The 21755-nt window shown below is 32.2% G+C and overlaps 1 protein-coding gene across 8 annotated transcripts in view; it reads right to left on the reverse strand.

Annotated features, from left to right (window-relative positions):
- The window catches only part of LOC100647047, a 201296-nt gene that overhangs the window by 27145 nt on the left and 152396 nt on the right, over positions 1 to 21755 (reverse strand). For 3 of the 8 annotated variants that reach the window (XM_048409142.1, XM_048409147.1, XM_048409146.1), the window contains exons 5-6: positions 4407 to 4460; positions 4208 to 4342 (exon numbers count right to left, since the gene is read on the reverse strand). In XM_048409142.1, coding sequence (XP_048265099.1) covers positions 4208 to 4342; positions 4407 to 4460 — 189 coding nt within the window. Of the gene's footprint in view, positions 1 to 2717; positions 2907 to 2949; positions 3254 to 4207; positions 4343 to 4406; positions 4461 to 21755 lie in introns of those variants that run through there. The other 5 variants (XR_007225345.1, XM_048409149.1, XM_048409148.1 and 2 more) reach the window with 5 other exon arrangements.

A 21755-nucleotide genomic window follows, 5' to 3' on the forward strand; every position in this document is an offset into this window, starting at 1 on the left:
TTAACGCAACACTATAATAACACACATAATACATTCATAAAAATTGTCTTGTGTAATAAGTAATCAAACAATTTCGCGAGTCACGATATTTCAAAGAAAATTAGAATTTATCTTTCACAGGCAAATTATAAACGAAAAAGAAGTTTGTAATTTCAGAATGTAAAAGTTACAAATGGGAATATATCACAGTAGAGATACGTGAGAGAATTATTCATGGCAAATTGATTGAATGCCTTGAGAAGTCTGCTAAATATAGATCTTCTGGTATTTTTACGGTGTGAAATATACATGGCGAAATGTAATACCTTCTTTCGAAAAGTTAGAATCGTGTAACTTCGTTTTAAAAATAGTTTTACCAATGTTGCGAGGGTACAGGAAAGCTTTCACGTTGCGTCTTACGCTTTAAAGTTGGAATGGATGAACTTTTACTTCTAGCTCCTAACTTTACTCAAAGGGAAAGCTTTCCTAGGATTTATATCGTTTATAAGAAAGTGCCCATCAAGTATAAATAAGAAGTTTCTTTCAGAAGACACGAATATTTTTCTTTGCTACGCCACTCTCTACTTTGAACTATTTAAAAAGTAAATAAACGCGATAAAATAAAAATCTCGTTTACTCTGCTCGTAAAAGCGAAGTGAAATAAAAATAAATTTCCTACATCTAAAGTAAATCGCTTGTCCACTATTTTCCCTATAAACATCTTATTTATTGCTTCAGTGATATTTTTTTTCGATAAACTCTAGGTGTAGATTATATATAAATTCCAGACGAGTTATTCCACTTTTATTTATTATGGTGTTTTTTCCTTTCAATTCGTCACTTGGATTAGTACTATAATCTTTTCATAGAACTTTATGTTCTACTTGATGATATCAAAAAGTGTTGAAATTCAAATAACTCGATAACTTTCATGCAGAGAAATCTCTGAAAAATTTGCCAACAAATTACTATATCTGATGTAGCTAACACAGGACGACGATTCTCAGATTAGAAAAGAAAGATCAGCTGATCTGACACATTGTTGCGATATCAAATATGATACCGCCTGCATTGTGGACGTATGATTCCTTTGATATCGTTGTATCGATCACGCTCTTGTTTTCACTTCTCACATATGCATATTGCATACGTAAAAACATAGTGATCGCACCAATGACAGGTTTCCATATTAGGATCTCTAGCGAATAAATTGCATTTAGTTATACAGGGTCGTCTAAAAATCAATCCTCACGATTTCTCCAACACTTCCGACAGTCGAGCAATTCGTATAAAAGAAACAAACAATTATACCAATGTCTTTAACGTTCCTGTAGAAAATTAAATATGACGAAATTGGAGAACAACTGTTGAAAGAATACTAATATATCATTTAATGACGTGACACGAATGAAATGCTATAATTAATATCCACGTAATTTTAAGTCAGTTGATCTCCAATCTCAAACTGCGTCGCGTGTATAATTTCATTTTATTGTTAAAACATAGAATCTTCCTATTTGTTGCAATTATTGGATGAACACTTAAGGCGAAGTTGATTACGATTAATGCACGTTGATTATAATTAATATCTGCGTAATTTTAAGCTAGTTGATTTCCAATCTCAAATTGATCTTGAAATTGAAATTCAATGAAAGCACTTTGTTCGTAATAATTATTAGATAAATGCTTAAGACGAAGTTGATTATTAATTAATACCCGTGTAATTTGAAGTCAATCGATCTCAATTTCAATTTCGCATTAGTCAATTTCAAATAGCGTCGCACGTACAATTTCATTTGATCGTTAAAACGCAGAAACTCTTGATCCCTGGTGATTACTAAATAAACACTTAAGGCGAAGTTGATTACGATTAATGCACGTTGATTATAATTAATATCTGCGTAATTTTAAGCTGATTGATTTCCAATTTCGAATCGCGTCAGATGTACAACTCCACTTTATCGTTAAAGCATGAAAGCTCTTTACGCATAATAATTGTTAGATAAATGCTTAAGCCGACTTTGATTATAATTAATACTCGCGTAATTTTAAGTCAGTTGATCTTAATTTCATAATTTGACACTGAGCAATTTCAAATTCCGTCACGTGTACAATTTCATTTGATCGTTAACACGCAGAAACTCTTGATCCGTAATAATTATTAAATAAACACTTAAGGTGGAGTAGATTGCAATGTAAGTAGAAGGAACATGGCACGAACGTCTAATTCATGGAGGTAAGTAATCTTGATATACCGTTAAGAGTACGTACACTTCACTGGCCACAAGTCGAGCTTCAAGTTTGCACGTGGCTAATATTCTAGCACGTGGAATGCGGCCAAGCTATCGAATAACCAAATACAATCAACGTTAACGACTGCGTGTACGATGTAAGTAGACTTCAATATAACAAATTACCGATAAATCTACGTCCTCTGGTACTGTAAAGTTAAGTGGAGAACATGTCCACTGATAAATCGTGTTGTCAGTATTTTAAGTCTACCACGTCCTACGAATTTTTACATTTTTAATCTTTTTCCCATCTTATCGAAGGAAAAGAATTTGGAATATTGTTAACCTCTTAGGTACGGTTGAATTTTGTTTGTTGTTTCTCGCTGTTGTCTTGCTGGTTGTTTCTCTGTACGGCAGAGTTTGACGAGAATTACGTGTAAACGATACAGCACTGCAATAGGAAGGAAGTTTGGAAGGAAGTTTTTAATAATTAAATTATAATTTTTCTTGCATATGATGCATATAATTTAACTTAAATAATTTACTTTAATAATTAATATTACAATTGAGTTGATATATTTTAAAGCACTGTATGATACATAGAATTTGTCACAATTTTTACACTCATAGCGCGATAATGTTTTTCAAATTGCTCTTCGTTTTCCATTTTGAAGCTACGTTTTGAGGTAGAAGATTCTAAAAAATTATAAAGATACGGATCGGCATGTTAAAAAGAGCATCTAACAATGGTATATTTATTTTAACAAGAAGCAACAATTGATACCTGACACTGGCATATCAAAGACAAAAACTATATATTCTGTCTGTATATCGTTAACACTGTTATAAAATGTTGTGAGGGGAAAAAAGTGTGAAGCAAGACAAATGAAAAAGATCATTTAGTTAAAACAGAGTGAATGAGTCAGTAAAGTGAGCCATCATAGTAGCGCGTCGTACCTAAGAGGTAAGAAGATGTTCAACCCTTTGAACTTCATCGTCGAGTAACTCGAAATTAATTTTTTTCACAGGTACTCCGTGTTGTACTAGAAATTTTTTAAATTATCAGGTTAAATATGTATTATATTTGGTAATATTTTTTGTACTTAGATAAGCAATATCACATATTCAATGTCATTAGCGAAAAAATTGTTTAAATTGCTATCAGCCAGCTGTTTGATGAAGTACATTTTAAATAAAACACCTAAAACGATAGAGGGTTATTGAAAATAAAATTAAAAAAGAATTAGCAGCTCAAAAGGATAGCATAAGGCTGAAACGAGAAATCGTGCATACAAATAAAACTTTGTTGATATTTTGTCCAAGTTGAAGGTATTTTATAATGTTAGAAAAATACAATTGGCTCGGAAATAACCGAAAGAACGTAAGAAGGTTAATAACTTTCTTTTTATGTAGGTCTTAACGACGCATAAACTGCATCTACGTGGTATATTTGCCCATAGATCTCCAACTATTAATGTAATGTTACATATTTTATGCTGATGTTATACTGATTGGATTCATTCTATTTATTAGAAAATCTGATTCGTAGTTAATAAATGGCACATAATTACGATAAAAAATCTTTTAGAGACATTTCACAATCGAATCAAATAATAATACAACGTCGCTTTAGTTTCAACCGGAAAGAAGTTTTTAACATTTGAAGAATGTGCAAAATATTACGACATTAATATCAAAACTTTTGATACTTCAATAATTCTTCACGCGCAATTTTTCCATTATTTTCCATATTTTCCTCGAGTATACGTAGAAAAATGGTAGAAAAATACGACGATTCGATGAAAAATGCCACATTTGATAAAATAGCTGCTCAGCCATAATGTTTAAGTATCTTGTTGGATATCTTTTAAAAGTTGGGCTTATCTCACACATCCTGCGGGCATAGCCAATCCTCGTGATGGAAGCGTTACGCTCGAGTAAAGCGATATTTATTGAACGCGCCGTGGCGGCGAACGAAGCAAATGAAGAAAAATTACCTGCGTTGCGGAGGTGGCGTAGGCGTTCTTGATAGAGGAAAACTGGCGACTTCCCTCGTCACCGACAGCGATCGAATCGATCCGAATGTTTGGTCCGGAGATAAATTGGCACCAACACTTTGCACCATCCCGCTACTGAAACAGATCGATTCGCTGACATCAATTAAACCCGTAACGTAATAAGAACCTCTCAACTTACTTGGTTGTATCGGTTAATAAAAGATCTTTTATATGTTGGCAGCCTTGTATTCCGCTGATGTCGTGCAATAGGCAAAAAGTAACAAAACGACGATTAAAGTTTTATTTTACAAATTTTGGATACGTCGTGTTTAAAGTATCTGTATGTGCCTATATATATTTAATTAAATTATGAAGAATCAAGGAAGAAAGTCTACAGGTCAATGTGTATCTTATTTATGGTATATATAGTTAACGAAGCTACGAAAAGTCAAAGAAGAAAACCTGTAATCTGTCAATCAATGTATCTTTTATTTATAGTGTAGTATAGTAAATAGTATTCATAGTATATATAGTTAATGAAGTTACGAAGAATCAAAGAGAAAAGTCTACGAATCAATGTGTATCTTATTTATAAGACTCGTAAGAATAGAGTTTCGATGGAATTGCGATAGTATCAATTCCCTTTTACGTGATCGGCATGAGTCAGGCAGCGAGACTAACTGAATTCAATTGTACAAAGAATAATTATTATATTCATTCAGGAGAATGCGCTTCGGTTGGCATTTTACGATAGAACTACAACGGGGAAAATGATGTAAAGGATTTATGTAAATCAAGCTTTTGTCGTGTAAATGTATTTATGCAAATATGGATGATAATATAAGCCGTTTTTATTGCGTTTCCAGAGATTAATCATATAATGCCAATTGCAAAAGAAATATCAAGCGATATACCACATGCATATACATAGTTTCAATGGCAAAATGTGGTGTTTCATATACGTCTGACGAGGTTCAATATGGGACAAAAATTACACATATAATTTGCTTCTGAAAGGTATCAATTTAAGGGAAAACGTATTTGGTTTTCCTGTATTTTCATACGATAGGTTTTGCAACATAAAAGTGAAAGTATATGGCAAATTAATAGTTTTTCCATATGAATTGATTATTATACGAATAGATATTTTTTCAGAGAAAGTGTCAAGACGAATCGATTCGTAAATTAAAACTTCTATGATTCCATTTAAAAGAACGTAAATCATCTGCAAATCACCTTTACGCGTTTATCTATAGAAAATGTAATTGCACGAGATTATGTTCCTCTCGATATCATCCAATTCCTGTCTGAGCATTTTTTTAATACTGCGGATAGTTTATCGGTGTCTCACATTCATAGATTAAAATGGCATAGTTTGTAGATATCTGAGACGTAAAATGCAGAATATAGTCACAAAAGCATTCATACACCATTTACAAAAGAAAAACTTGTTCAAAATTGCACCAAAAGACTTCAGCTCTTTTGAGAAGCTAGAAGAATTAGTTCACTGGATGACGTTTAAAAAATAAAAAGTCTTGTAGGTGGACTTTACTATTTTCATCGCCATTCATATGAATTTCCATTTCCTCCAAATTTCTATTGCATTTCATCTAGTCAACTAATTCTTCTATTGGTTTGGCAACTAAGTGATTGCGGATTTTGTCATTAGGTGGTAATGTTAGTTAGTTGCCAACCCAATAGCTTCTCAAAAAACCTCAGATCGTGTGGTCGAAGTTTAAAGAAGTTAATCTATTTTATATAAAATTTATAAATTATAAATTGATAAAATAATTTCTCTAAATTTTATTTTAAAGATGTTATTAGCATTCATAACATAATGGCTATAATCTTAACTATAAAATGATAAGTTACATCATTTGTTAATATCATTTTTGTAATTATTTACTTACATAGTTGTAGTACACTAAGCCATTAGGGTTTTTTTTTTATAGGTCATGCCAAATGCAAAACGTTTAAGATTTCACAATGTGAACCATATACTAATTATAAGTTTGACGTAATATTCAATTATGTATAATATATAATTAACTAAAATACTCTTAAACCGTATTATTTTAATTGTAATTTGTAAATTAGATTATTTTAAATAGAACAATGTGTCTTATATAATAAAGAATTTCTTATATTCTCGGATGAATACTTTTGTGACTGATCGTTTGTATTTGTTGCGTTCGAATGTTCCATCGTTTCTGTTCAGGTTGACTGATAGAGGAACGAGTAGATGAATTTGTAATAGAAAAATATCTTGAAATAAGTATAGGTATAAATATAAGTATAGCGTACGCTGATACAGATCCTCACTTTTACTTTCTTACAATACAATAGGAAAAATCCATGACAGGGTTCATATATTTATAGCAAAGGACACTAGCAAAAAGTTAACCCTGGTGTGTAGTTCTAGCTGAAGGCTACAAGAAACAGCAATAGAAATCTACTTATAACTCTTTTGTTTCTAGACCTTGCAATGCAAAACAAAATTTATATTCAAGCGCACAATAATGTGAAGCTCTCCTTATTTTGAATTTTTTTCATTAAATTCTATTCTTTTTGTAACAACGATTTCCAGGTCAAATTTCCATATACAAAAGGAAAAGGTGTAGAGATTTTCTTGAAGTAAATACTTCAACAGTTTCGCGTTAGGAAGCGGAAACGAATCGCGTGCAGTTGTCGTTACGAATCTGCAATGTGAAAATCAACCGAGAGTAATTATTAGAATGTAGAGTGTAATCTTGACTCTATTCGAAGAATAGCGTTTCACTTCTCTATATAAACAATATTATATCATACACAACGTCTGAGATACTTGCTTGCTTCAGAATCAACTGAAACCCATTCGACATAAAAAGTAACGCAAGGCGATAATTTAACACATTCTTTTACCGTTTCTCGGAAGTGTTTTTATAAATATTTGTAGCCGTTATAAGGTGCACGCAATATGCAAGTACATACATATATTTCGCGCTCTAGAAACAATTTTTACCGCTCTTCGTTGCCACTTTCGCGAACAATTTTTCTTAAGTAATTGGTTCCTTGATGCACGCTGAAACATGACACATAGCGCATCATTAACAATAGGAAACACTGGAATTATGCGAGAGAAAGTAGTAGCATTTCACGTATATATTTTTCCTGGCCTTACACGTTCCATTATAATTTTCATATCGTGAAAATCTATTCTCCTTGTCACATTTTTCACCTGTATGACGACAACGGCACGTGAAACAATTTTATTAGCACCTAATTACGTTCGTTTGCGCCGATGTATTATTAACGTCCGGCAATTTGCAGCGCCAGTACGTCTATACTTATGCGTCCATGAATAAATTGATAACGAGATTCAAGGTTAGCCGATTGGATAATTGAATATTTAAAAAATTACACTCGGAACGTTCAGTAATTGAATATTTTAAGAATCATATTAAATATTTACATTCTTATTTTTTATTATTCTTTTACTATTTATTATTCCTTTAAGACATGTTTGCTCCGAATAAAAAATTTTCCAGAGACGATATTTCAAAGATTTTACTATTTACATATATGAAATTATGTATAAAACATATTTATATAAAACATTATATATAAAATAATTACATATATATAATTATATATAGAATTATAATAATATATATATGTACGTATTTTTATCATTTCTTTCATTAGTTGCATTAATTTCTTTCATTTTAAAATTAGATGAATCGAAGAATAAAATACTTGCTAATATTTAAGCAATAATTATAGATTCGTTTGTATTCTAACTGACAGTTTCAGAAAATTATGATCAAAAAAGTATTACAACATGTTCTTAATTCTATCTAATCTATCTACCTAATCTATCTCGTCCATCACTGTTTTATTGAAATCGTTGAAGATTTGCAATTATTAAATCTCTACGACCATCGTCTGGCAACGTTCGAAAAAGTTGATGCATTTTTACCACGTTAGGTTTACTTCTAAATTTAGTAACTGCAATGCGGCTCATAGAATGTGCTCAGTTGCGAATAATTTTTCTTTCGTACTGGACTTTTCCTCGCTCCGCCTTGGCGCGTTTGAGAATTCTTTGCTTAAACTTTTATGATGCATACGCACTCTGTAACACATCGCGATCCAATGGGTTTTCTCCCGTTTAATTGAAATTTAATTAATCCTTTGCACTCCGAATTTTATTTCAATTTCGTTACCAGCAGTTGCCAACGCTTTTAAGTGTTTTATTTACTTTAACTAAATTTACTTTATCTAAAAAACAAGACAATTTAAATAAATAAATAAAGGAAGAAACAAATTCACTTAAATACCAATTTTAGTCACACTATTGTTGTATTTTGTAATTTTTAAGTGCACGATATATCTTGAAACAATTTCCCTGGTTTTCTTTCGCATGTTTCATAAAAAATAAGTGGAACTGAAAGAATGTCGAGTGAGACTCGACATAGGAGTGCAAAGGGTTAAACCTACGATTCTACCGTTTAATACTCCAAATATTTAATTAAACCGTGCTTTGTAACTGATATGAGAGTGCATACCAAACAAAGACAAATTACAGACATAAATACGCGAGTGGAGTACTGTGGTCGCGAAAAACCCGATAATTACGATTCATCTCGGACAAATTTTCAACCTTGGAAAATTCGCGTATAAATTTTCAGTCCCGAAAAACTGAACCATGTACGTAAATGTGTGTATGTAACGTCCTGTTGTCGAATGAAAGGTGTATTTGTATATAAAGCATACTACATATGTACATACTGTGTTATTATTGTAATCTTCTAAGAAAATAAGTCAGAGAATGAAGAAAATGGTTTTAAGAAAATTATCCACGTGTAAGGAAGAGGAAATACGTATACATATACATGTACATATATATATATGTCGGGTTATCGTTAGGATTTCGGGCGTGAAATAATTAATAAATATAACAAAAGCTATTGACAATGTTCCTGGGCTCAATTACGAATCCACGGTCAACGGGTAAACTCTTTGTACAATGGAATACATTTTGTAGCACGCAGATACGTTAACTCCGACGCTGGGATACTTTCCGACTGACTCCAAGTCGATGACAGAAAACTTTCCAAGGAGATTGCAAAATAAAAGACAGATACAGTCACATATGTCAAACACATATCGATCGGGAATATCAACAAATTCCCAAGCGCCGTAACTAGGCAGTCCCGCGTAAACCAACATTGCTTCTGATCGAGACTCGATTGTTTATACAGCGTGTCCCTCAACATCGGTACCTCCTCTGTAAGACATTTCGTTCATCCCGTGACCGTGGCTACGTTCGGCGACCAGTTATGTCACCTCGAGCCCAAGTATTGGGGAATCTTCCTAAAGAAAGGCCTGATGTCCCTACATCTCCGACATATATATAAGTGTGGTTCAAAAATCAGTGACCGCGATTTTTCAGCATTTACGACAGTCGGAGGAGAAATAAAAACGTTTCGAATAAAAGTTAATCAGTTTCCAATCGGCTACGAATCGCAATATAATAATAATTTCAAAAAAGTGTTACTCCGATAAAAAGTCACCTCTATATTTTTAGATGGAACGATACATTTTTGTATATATCGTTATATTATATATGCATTTTTTAAGTCTCTATAGCTACGTATTAACATTAGAACTACCGATAGTTAACACGAAGCTATTTCTACCAAAACCAGTTAAGATGTCTTTAAAAAATACGTAATAGAATATTTTTATATTATTTTTATATTATATATTACTTTCTTACAGAAGGAATTCCATGTTATGCAGTACACTTTTGGTATTATTAATCCATCTGGGATTCCTAAACGAGGATTGACACATTTATAAAATTGACCCAGTAGACCCAGTCATTTTAACTGCTGTGGTATTTCTAGTGTTAGCATCTAGTGATCAATTCGGAATTTTCCTGATAACTGACATCGTCATATCGAATGATACGCAGTGAAAATTTAAAAAACGTGTGGCAAGTTGTACAAAACGAGGAAACTGGTTAATTGGGGTTCGATAAATAGATTGCAGGACCCTTTTACACTTCGACAAGTAGCAGTCATTTTGATTGGTATTGGTATAAGTAGCCTTGATACAAAATTATTTTCAGTTTGAATACATAAAAAGCAAAATAAAATTCATTATATTATTGTTTTAGTTATAGTTACGAAAGTCATTACATCATCGCGGGACAAAATATAACATAAACTAGGAATTTTTAAATAAAATTGTAAAACCAAACAATTTGACTGGTGTTAAGGTATCTGGATGGAGAAATGATCAGTTTAAAAGATGTTTTATCTTTGATGTTGTGAAACTTATCGTACGAAAGGCAAGGGAAGCATAAAAGCTATAAAGTAGCATGTAAAATATAAAAACCAAAAGGTATTGCGCTATCTTTCCCCGTCTTTCATACGATAAGTTTCGCAACGTTAAATTTTCCGACTCAATTACCTTAAATTTTCACGACTCAAGTACCTTAATACCTTCCTGCAGAGGATTAAAAACATGCATCACATGGAATATAAGAAAACGTATTATTCCGTTTTAAAAAATAGTAGTAACCTTGATATTTCATACAAGTAAAACATTTTCGTATTGCAATTTGCGGTCGATTGAAAGCTGATTAATTTACGTTCGAAACGTGTTTTCGTCCGACTGTTAGATCACCTTCTATAAGCTAATATACACTCACATTACTCATATGTATATTATATTTATACTGTGATGATCTTCACGCGACTGATCTCACGAAAACTGCAAATAATATGAACATAGTCTGTCGGTTAATCGTCTTTCAGCAACGACGATTCGCGTCTTCTTCTCAAACGCTTCTCGTTAGCTGTCCGTAAAGTTTGTTACAAAGTGGTGGTTTCCTACACGGATTACATAAGCAAGTACACGGTGTGTATCTGTCCGCGGAAATTCCTACAATATTAAGCGAGAAAAACGTGCGCGTACAGTGAAATCCGCGTTGCTGAAAGCCGTCGCTGTGTTCGAGGGTCGACCGTGTTGTTATCTACGAAAATCTAATGGAAGTTTCGTGTTAAATTATCGCACGAAGCAGCTATCTGCTTTTAAAGCTTCCCTTTAATTCGATATATTTCTCGAAACGTGAAAAATGACCGAAGCAGCGGAACAGTCTGGAAAAACAATGCATCGCGACTGGATCGATACGCTTCCCGCGACAGGTAGGAGAATCCCATAGCGATTACCGTCTGCAGGAGACGACGAGAAGGGGCAAGTAGTCGGTCGAAGAGGACGGTTATCGATATATTACAGGGAAACCAGGCATTTCGAGATGCTGCGCTATGAATTATTCAGAACGCGGTGGCACGGCAGAATGTCGATGCTGTAGCATTGTAGCCGACAAACCGCGCGCCTGCTGATACATTTTCTCGCCGCGAATTGGCCAAGTTTCCGCATGGAGAACTACCCTTCGCAGACTTGTTATGCCGATGTGTTCCATCCTGGTAATGATGTATTGATTTGGCAGTTCGTTAACGAAACTTTTAATTGCGAAAGAATCGCATCCTTTGCGACGATGGCGAAGCCCTAGCGTTTCTCGTTAGAAACCTGATTGGGAAAAATTTCCGCCATTTATGCAAGAGACTTAGGAAGTTGACATTTGCGGAGTTCAATTGTATTGTTTGAGACGGAGTATTTCTGTGTATTATATTCTAATACTTTTTGGAGGATTTGAGGAAAAGAGAAAATGCCACAGTTTTGCCATTTTGTACACAATGGCAAGTGTATAATGGGAAATGGAAAGTTCTATTTGTGTTTTCGACTTTTCTATAATATTCTTCATTTTCTATAGCAGTTTTCTGCCTCCTATATATCTTACTATAGGAGTTGTTGGAATGTTCAACTTCATATATACGTTTATTTATCACTATAAGATGTCTGATTATTATTATTACACTAATTATTATAATGACGAAAGTGGATCCATTGGTATTTTTCGTAAAATAATGTTCGCGTATATTATTATAGAAAACGTGGGATATATACGTTTTGAAATTACAAAAATGTATATCGTCAGAAAGTAAAGCTGTGCTTTAATTAAATGTGGAATTAAACGGACGATATTTTTAGAAGCTGAAATATACGATTTATGTAAATGCAAATGAATTCATTAAAATTCTCAGAAAGTTTAACTCGCACCATTACCATTCTCAGCTCACTTAATACATAATTATATGCATTCTCATAATTCGTAGATATGCGACAAAATTATTAGTATCACAAGCTTATTTTTAAATTAATTTGCACAAACAAAATTAAAAACTAATTGTGTAATTTGCAATTAATTAATTATATTACAAACATTTTATTCATAATGATGGTATTAATTCTGTTATGTCTCTAAGTTTTCATTACTATTTGCGTTTAATTACAAATAGCACAAATTTATTTTTATATTAATTTGCATAAAATAAATTGAATTGAATGCGTAATTTAATTCACTAATTATAATACAAATATTTAATTCACAGTCATGTCATTAATTCTATTGCGTTTTGAAGTTTTCATTACTATTTGCATTTAATTACAAATAGCACAAATTTATTTTTATATTAATTTGCATAAAATAAATTGAATTGAATGCTTAATTTGTAATTCACTAATTATAGTACAAATATTTAATTCATAATCATGTCATTAATTCTATTGTGTTTTGAAGTTTTCATTACTATTTACGTTTAATTACAAATAGCACAAATTTATTTTTATATTAATTTGCATAAAATAAATTGAATTGAATGCGTAATTTAATTCACTAATTATAATACAAGTATTTAATTCATAATCATGTCATTAATTCTATTGTGTTTTGAAGTTTTCGTTAATACTTAGGTTTAATTACAAATAGCACAAATTTGTTTTTATATTAATTTGCATAAAATAAATTGAATTGAATGCGTAATTTGTAATTCACTAATTATAATACAAGTATTTAATTCATAATCATGTCATTAATTCTACTTCGTTTTGAAGTTCTCGTCACTACTTGCGTTTAAAATATTCATTATTCATTGTAGCAATAATTTAAATACAACATTTCAACTGGAAAAATGAATAATTTTAGTTAAATAAAAAAATATCAGTCTAGGTCTGCTATAATCGAATACAAAATTGAAACTTTCTACTTGATATATATATATGGTATGCAAGAAAACTGGATGAAATTGGAAGCTTTTTTTATTACAATTTTCCATAGCTTTTTCCCCCGAGTACTATAAATAACTAACGCGTAGCATTATTCTTATGTTATATTTTATATGTAAATATATAACTGTCCGCGTTGCCCTCATTTTATAAATCAATAGCCTTGAAAATACTTAACAATTGTGCGAAAATAACAAACGAAGAAATTTTACCGTTCCTCGGACTGTTCACTTATGAATTACGATAACAATCTTCGATACCTTTTGTTAAACAGAGCAACACAGTATGAATAATAAACAGCCCATATGGTTTATCACATAACGAAAAGTATGATAAATGACGTATTTTCTTTTTTTATCGAGCTTTAAATATTTCATCCCATAATAATTTAACAACCGTTTGAACGACGTAGCAAGTGTAGAATCGAAGATCGATAAGATCTATGCGCGAGTAAAGTTAGAATCGTCACGGACTAACAGATTGATGAAGTTTATTCGATGCATTTTAATCTATTGAAAAAAAAGAAAAAAAAAGAACAAAGCAACTTTATTATTAGATATAATCATTTCAGGAAATTAATGGCATCGTCTGAAAATCATACTTTCATCTCTCGCTTAAACTATCAAATCCTAGTAAAGTAAATTGTAAATAAAAATAAATTGCTGAAAGTGTAGATGTATTCGAGAAAAACTTTCGAGAAAATTACGTTGACTTTTATTGGAATCATTACATGATTATATCGAAACATCTATCTTCCTCCACTCTAAATATTAGGTTGCCCGAAAAGTTTCTTTCGTTTCATAAGGTGATAATAGCTGAATAACAATTTCTGTTTTATATTATTTTATTGAATTAGATATAATCCATTTCGTTCTATTTCTATTATTATGTTCGTGCATAATTCAATAAACTAATATAAAACAAAAAACATTGTGCATCTATTATTTCCTTATCAAACGAAAGAAACTTTTCGGACAACCTAATACAGCCATCTATATGCAATTATACATAGATACCATGAATATTTATTTAGTAATTACGCCGAGTAGGTTTCTGCAATATAAAGACAGATTGTTGATGAAGTGGCTAGCCATCTGCCACTGGGAGATATTCTGGCTTCGAATCCCAGTCGGTCCGCCAATTTCTCAGCAATTATTTACGAATGGTAATAATTGGCTTTATACGCGAATGGCCTTTAGCCATGCAGAAACTATGCACGTTATATATATCCACAAGCGGTGTACGTGCAATGTCAAGCTGTGTTAGGCTATGGACACGATATTGGCCTGACGTCAGGTCACCGTATGTTATTAGCGCAAAAAGAGAAGCGAGGCAAAGAGAAAAATGGACATTTTACAAACAAAAATAGCCAGAGGTTTAATAAAATGTGTAAATGGCCAACAGTCTTTCGTGTTACAAGGCACGAATGTAAATGTTTAATTTAAACCCCTGGATCAACGTGAAAATAAACAAAAAAAAAAAAAAAAAAAAAAAGAAAAAGAAAAGAAAAGAAAAAAGAGTAAGCTTGTCATTCCAACGATAGGCATACAATTTTATAATTGGTACACGATCATCTTTAGTTGAATCGTTTTCGGAATTATCATCGGATTGAATTATTTCCGGATCAATGGAACTCAGTAGTCTGTAAAGCGGTATTTTTGGCTCAACTTTCGTTTCCCGACTTTCATAGCGCAACTTCCATAATGGAATGACAATCAATGAAAGCATATTACTTGTCTCAAATAACTCTGTGATGAGAGATAACGTTTTAAACGGAGAATATAAAGGCGTGAAGTTGAAAGTGAAACTAACTGTTTCAATTATTTATTATGCTACATTAAGATGCACGTGTGTGGTATATTTTCATGCGTACAAGCAGCTATATTTTAATCATTGAATTGCGGTATATGTATGCTTTTGTTAATTATACAAATATGCAAACTTGCTGACAATTAAAGGCGGTGCCTGAATTAAAATGTTCTAAAGCAGCGTCTTTTTGTGATTTTTTTTAGAAGGGAAAGAAAGAAATGAAGTTATTGAATTTTGAAGCATGGTTTTATATATATTTAACGAATACAAAAAAGATTGTTTAAAGTAAAAAAAAAATTATAATAGATTTCTAAGCCTATTTCATGGGCTGCAGTTTTCAATCGGCGTGAAAAATCTACCTCGTAATTCTTGACCGAAATAAAAAACCAAAAAAGGATTAAATTATTATATATTTTTCTTCTCTATGAACTAAAAAAAAGGCAGAAAATAGTGTGAAATTAAAAATTTTGGCGGGTTTAAAGAAAAAATGTGTTCTATGAAAAGAAAAAATAAACTTTAAGGTGCTATAACAATTATTTAAATAAACTTTTTGTCGAACTTTTTTTAGTTTATCGAGAAGAAAAATATATAATAATTTAATCCTTTTTTGGCTTTTTGTTTCGGTCAAAAATGACGAGGTGAATCATTCACGCCGATTAAAAACTGCAGCCCATGAAGTGGGCTTAGAAATCTGTTATAATTTTTTTTTTACTTTAAACAAAATTTTTTTGTATTCGTTAAATATATATAAAACCATACCTCAAAATTCAATAACTTCATTTCTTTCTTTCTCTTCTAAAAAAAATCACAAAATGACGCTGTTTTAGAACATCCTAATTCATTCGCTTAAACTTCAAGACTAACAAGAGACGTTCAATTAACCGAATCTAACGTTAATTTTTAATTACGTGTCCGGAATTTACAATCGTATAATCACTGTTTTAGAGTACTAGAGTGTCCGGCATAAATATGCGCGTTATTTTAAACAGAGAAAGTACATAGTTGCTAGTAACTGTGGCAGGTGATGCGACGTTAAATAATAAAACAAACAACGATAATAAATAAATGAAAACGTTTGAACGAAGTCAGTACGTTGTTTCTGTCTGAGTTCAAATTGAAACACGCGATATCGTAACGTGTCAGTATACTTTCTATGGCTGTTATGTCTCCGTTCTATTGCTGAATATAACCCCGTATGAAGTATAAATGAGAGAGGAGGCTTATTTTTAGCAGACACGACCTTTACAGGAGGCTATTCCGATTCGCATTTCAATCAAATATAGACGAAACGCTAACAGGCACTGTGCTTTGAAAGAAAACATCAAGATTCAAATTTAATTGATACAAGTTCGCTCGTAATCCCATTGCAAAATCATGCTGCCCGCAAAGGTTAAGAAGAGAACATATACAATCCTATTGCGGTATCTACCCTTTCGCTTCGGCAGTCCAGTCCGCCGAAGTACAGTCATTGAACGGAAATGCGTGCCAGAAATACGCACAGTGTGCGTGGTTGCTGTATATACGTTTTCCTAAGTCTTAACACTTTAGCGACCGATAGCCGATTAATCGGTTTTCTGTCGCCGACACTTACCGACCGAGAGTCGATTAATCGCTTTTTTTGTCGCCAACGCTTACCGACCGATAGCCTATTAATCGGTTTTTCGTCGTCGACAATCTTTCTCATTATTTGAGCAGTAATTTGTTATTCAGTACTAAGATACTTTACTCAGTTACGTCAGTTGCGTTGCTTTGTAAGCTCCCGCAGTTTTATACCAATTTGAAAAACGTACTATTCGCGATAAACAAAAGGAATGGTATTGGAGAGTCTAAACCGAAACAGAGCCGGCGCCAGGGAGAATCTGCGGCTGAGCTGCCGGTCGGACGTGCGTATGCTGTTGAACCGCTAGCGATCAGTAAAGCGTTAAATAACTAATTCTTGTAAGAACCATATATGAAATACCATTTTACTGTCAATGGATTTAATAGATTTTTTAGCATGAAACAGTATACGATCGTTTGGATGTTTGAAATATATTGCGTGAAATGTTTTGATGTTGTTTCAACAATGAGTAACTTTAAGAAGCGATTAATCCAATATGTCAGTAAAGTCAACAAAAAATATTCTGCCGATAACGAAAAAATATATTGTTGACTACAGATAGCACTTGTATACACATCATTTGGATGTCGGATATATGGGGTGCCGGACTCGGGAGTCGTCGTCGCCGCCTATATGCGGCGTTCGTACCCACAGGTCATCTCGTGGGTGACGCCCAGGGCCGGCGTGACTTTTTGCGGGGCCTGAGTACACACTCAAATCCTACACTTAAATTTTACAACGAGGAATTATTTATTTATAAATGCTGTTACATATTATATATTTTTTATAAGATGAATACTAAATAATAATACAATCCAATAATAATATTAAATAATTTTTCTCGCTTTTTTCGACGCCAAATCTTTGATAACGTCGTCAAAATCGATTGAGTTTGCTACTTCACTTTCTATTGACAGAATAGCCAGAGATGAAAATCTCTCTTGGCTTATCGATGATCGCAGATAATTTTCGTAGACCGCGGGGCCTCTCAAAACGCGGGGCGAGTTCCGCGCTAAACCTGCCGTGCACCGGCCCTGGTGTCGCCTATAAGCGTAGGTTAAACCTACGTTGCCACGCGTAAGTTGCAAGACGCGTAAGAAGTTTTAAACATAAGCTTCGATGAAATTAACTTTGCACATTGTTGATTATAATATTTTTTAATCAGAGTGTAACTCAGATATTTCTACGGTACGTGCGAGTACTAGATATCAATTTCATTTTGCAATTAACTAACATCCATCTATGTTTATCCTAAGCGTCTCATGACTTGTGAATATAATAAGCGATACATGTACAGTCGACTCTCGGTAACTGGAACCTCAAGGAAACAGCTAGTTAGAGAAATTTTTATTGTTTAACAAACGAAAATTCCTTTTCAATAACAGACAAACGTTTAGTATTTTAAGCTTTTTCTTGGAACTTGTTTCATTCGATGTGCATAAAGTTACGCGTGCAATTACACTGCCGATTGACAAAAACTCATTATCTTGCGTGAGTATGCACGTGTTCGAAGGGCGAAGAAGTAGGACATAGTTTGTGTCGTTTGACGTCATTCCACATAATATTAGGTGGTCCGAAAAGTTTCTTTCGTTTGATAAGGAAATAATAGACGCACAATGTTTTTTGTTTTATATTAGTTTATTGAATTATGCACGAACATAATAATAGAAATATAACGAAATGGATCATACCTATTTCAATAAAATAATATAAAAGAGAAATTGTTATTCGTCTATTATCACCTTATGAAACGAAAAAACTTTTCGAACAACCTAATACTAACAGTTACAGAAAGGTGACGATATCTTGTGACACGCGACATAGTTATAGGCACATTTCAGTTGCAGAGACTCGATGCAAGTTCGATTTTTAAAGGTTTGGCTATTCTAAATTCAAATTGTACAGGTAAAATAACGCATCTTTACACGTGGAAACTAATTCGAGTTAAAACGAGTTTTATTTCCATCTCTAGAGACTTTCAAGTTATCGAGCTTCGACTAAAACTTTCCTACGATATTGTATAGAAAACGAAATTTCGTATTTAAAAAACACCTTTGTAAATGCACAGAAATGTTACTTACGATTTCTATATGTGTCGAGTTACACGTCTGCAATAATAGTCGATGAAATGGAAAGAGAAATGGAAACCAGGATTGAGGTGTTGCGTTTCTACTTGTAGTTTTCAAATTATATTCCAATCATGTACATGTCTAATTATATCCTAATCATTTACATGTCTAAGACATTAATCGAATTACACGTCTGCAATAATAGTCGATGAAACGGAAAGAGAAATGGAAACCAGGATTGAGGTGTTGCGTCTCTACTTGTAGTTTTCAAATTATATTCCGATCATGTACATGTCTAATTATATCCTAATCATTCACATGTCTAAGACATTAATCGAATTACACGTCTGCAACAATATTCGATGAAATGGAAAGAGAAATGGAAACCAGGAATGAAGTGTTGCATTTCTACTTGCAGTTTTCAAATTATATTCCAATCATTTACATGTCTAAAACATGTAAAATAGAGATCTGTTTATTACTTTAATGATATCTGCAACAGTTCTTTCCCTACAGCTGTGTTTTTAGACTGTGGAATTTAAGAATTTTATTTGAAAGCAAGTGAAAGTATTTATTTACGAAGTTAAAATTTTGATACATTTATACTTTAACCCGGTAAACACGTTCGTTCAATAAACATTTCCTTATACTTTCTTTTCTTTGAAGGAGGTAAGAAAACTAATTCGATAATATTCACTTTGAGAAAGAAGAAAGGAAGTAACAACTTTTGCGTTTACAATTATTCACAATTATTTGAAATTAATAGTACAATTATTTTGCATAAGTTGTCTAATACGTTTCTTTAGAATAACGAAGTAAACAAAAATAAATTACAAGTCTCTGGTCTCATAATTTCTTCATATTCAATTTTCAGTAATTTTTAAGGCGTGCAGAAGCTCGCTCCAAATACGAACAGCTTCTTATTGATAAAGTAACAAATTAATACGAGTCCGCTGGAGAAATTTGCTTAACACTTTATCTCGGTCGGTGAAAGCTAAAAATTCGGAATATCCGTTTCGATCACCGTTACGTGTGCGTGTTTTTTTTCAAATGTAAATTCGAAACCAAACTGGTCGTATCCGACCCAAAAAAATTTTGCAAACCCAAAAAATAATTCAAGAACAAAGTGAGGAGCGTGCAACGTCAATGGAACATTTCTTACCAAAAGAAAAATTATCGACTTCGGGATGCGCCAAAAGGTATGAAATAATTTCTATCTTTTTTGTACTTTATTTAGACAAATATACACCAACGAGTAAGATTATCTATTTGCTTACTAAACGGCATATTAAATATATTACAAGCTCTTCGAAGACGACAATATGACAATCAAACACTTGGAGACTGAAATTGTTGAATACGGCATCATAAATGACACTGTGTGCCAGAAATGCCATTAAAATAGATTTAAGTATCATGTGAAATACGTCTAATGAGGTTCATCGTGAAAAAGAAAACAATTTGTGCGTGTTTATGCAGTCTGGCAGCGATGTGCGCGAGATAGGGAAATGCTTATTGTGTGAATATAATCTTCGATCAGAAGCGGTTAAGGCTATAACAGCTTGCGTTTTGTTGTTTTCCTTGCACGAAAATAAACATTTTCTTACTTTGCATTCAATAATGAAGCAAACGTACGCATTTCTTTTATCGATATTAAATCACAAAGATAAATATTAAACAGTAAATGAAAATAAAATTAAATGCTAGGATTAATTTTTTCAATTAAATGTTACAATTAATTCTTTTAATTAAATGCTACAATTAATTTCACTTTCATTTACTGTTTAATATTTTCTTAGCCTCGCCTTACCTTGCATTCGATAATGAAGTAAACGTAAGTATTTGTTTCATCGATATTAAATCGCGAAGTTAACAATTAAACACTAATCGAAAGTAGAATTAAATGTTACGATTAATTAATTAAATTTTACAATTAATTTCAGTTTCATTTACTGTTTAATATTTTCTTAGCCTCGCCTTACCTTGCATTCGATAATGAAATAAACGTAAGTATTTCTTTTATCGATATTAACCCATTGCACTCCGAATTTTATTTCAAATTTCGTTACCAGTAGCTCCCAACGTCTTTAAGTGTTTTATTTGAAATTTAATTTAACTAAAAAATAAGACAATTTAAATAAATAAAGGAAGAAACAAATTCACTTAAATACCAGTTTCATTCACATTATTGTTGCATTTTGTAATTTTTAAATGTATGATTTATCTTGAAACAATTTCCAGGATGCAATCCTGGTTTTCTTTCGCACGTTTTACGTTTTACAAAGAAAGGTGAGACAGAAAGAATGTCGAGTTGGATTCGATAAAGGAGCTCCTGAGATAAAAACTGATGTCGAATCACACTCGACATCAGGAATGCAATGAGTTAAATCGCAAGATTAAGCATTAAATATTAAAAGAAAGTAGGATTAAATGTTACGATTAATTCTTTTAATTAAATGCTACTTGCATTTAATTTCACTTGCATTTACTGCTTAATATTTTCTTAGTCTTGCTTTACCTTGAATTCGATAATAAAGTAAACGTAATTATTTCTTTTATCGATATTAAATCACGAAGTTAAGTATTAAACACTAGAAAAAAGTCGAATTAAATGTTATGATTAATTCTTTTAATTAAATGCTACAATTAATTTCACTTTCATTTACTGTTTAATATTGTCTTAGTCTCGCCTTACCTTGCACTCAATAATGAAGTAAACGTATTTCTTTCATCGATATTAAATTGCAAAGTTAAGTATTAAACACTAGAAAAAAGTAGAATTAAATGTTACGATTAATATAAAATTATAAATTTGTATTTAAATGTATGGGATTTCTGCTTATAAAAATAATGGTTTAAGAATTGTGACATTTATGGAAAATGCAAGTCGTTTTAT

Source organism: Bombus terrestris, chromosome 10 (assembly GCF_910591885.1).
Source record: "Bombus terrestris chromosome 10, iyBomTerr1.2, whole genome shotgun sequence".
In the NCBI taxonomy this organism is placed as follows: Eukaryota; Metazoa; Arthropoda; class Insecta; order Hymenoptera; family Apidae; genus Bombus; species Bombus terrestris.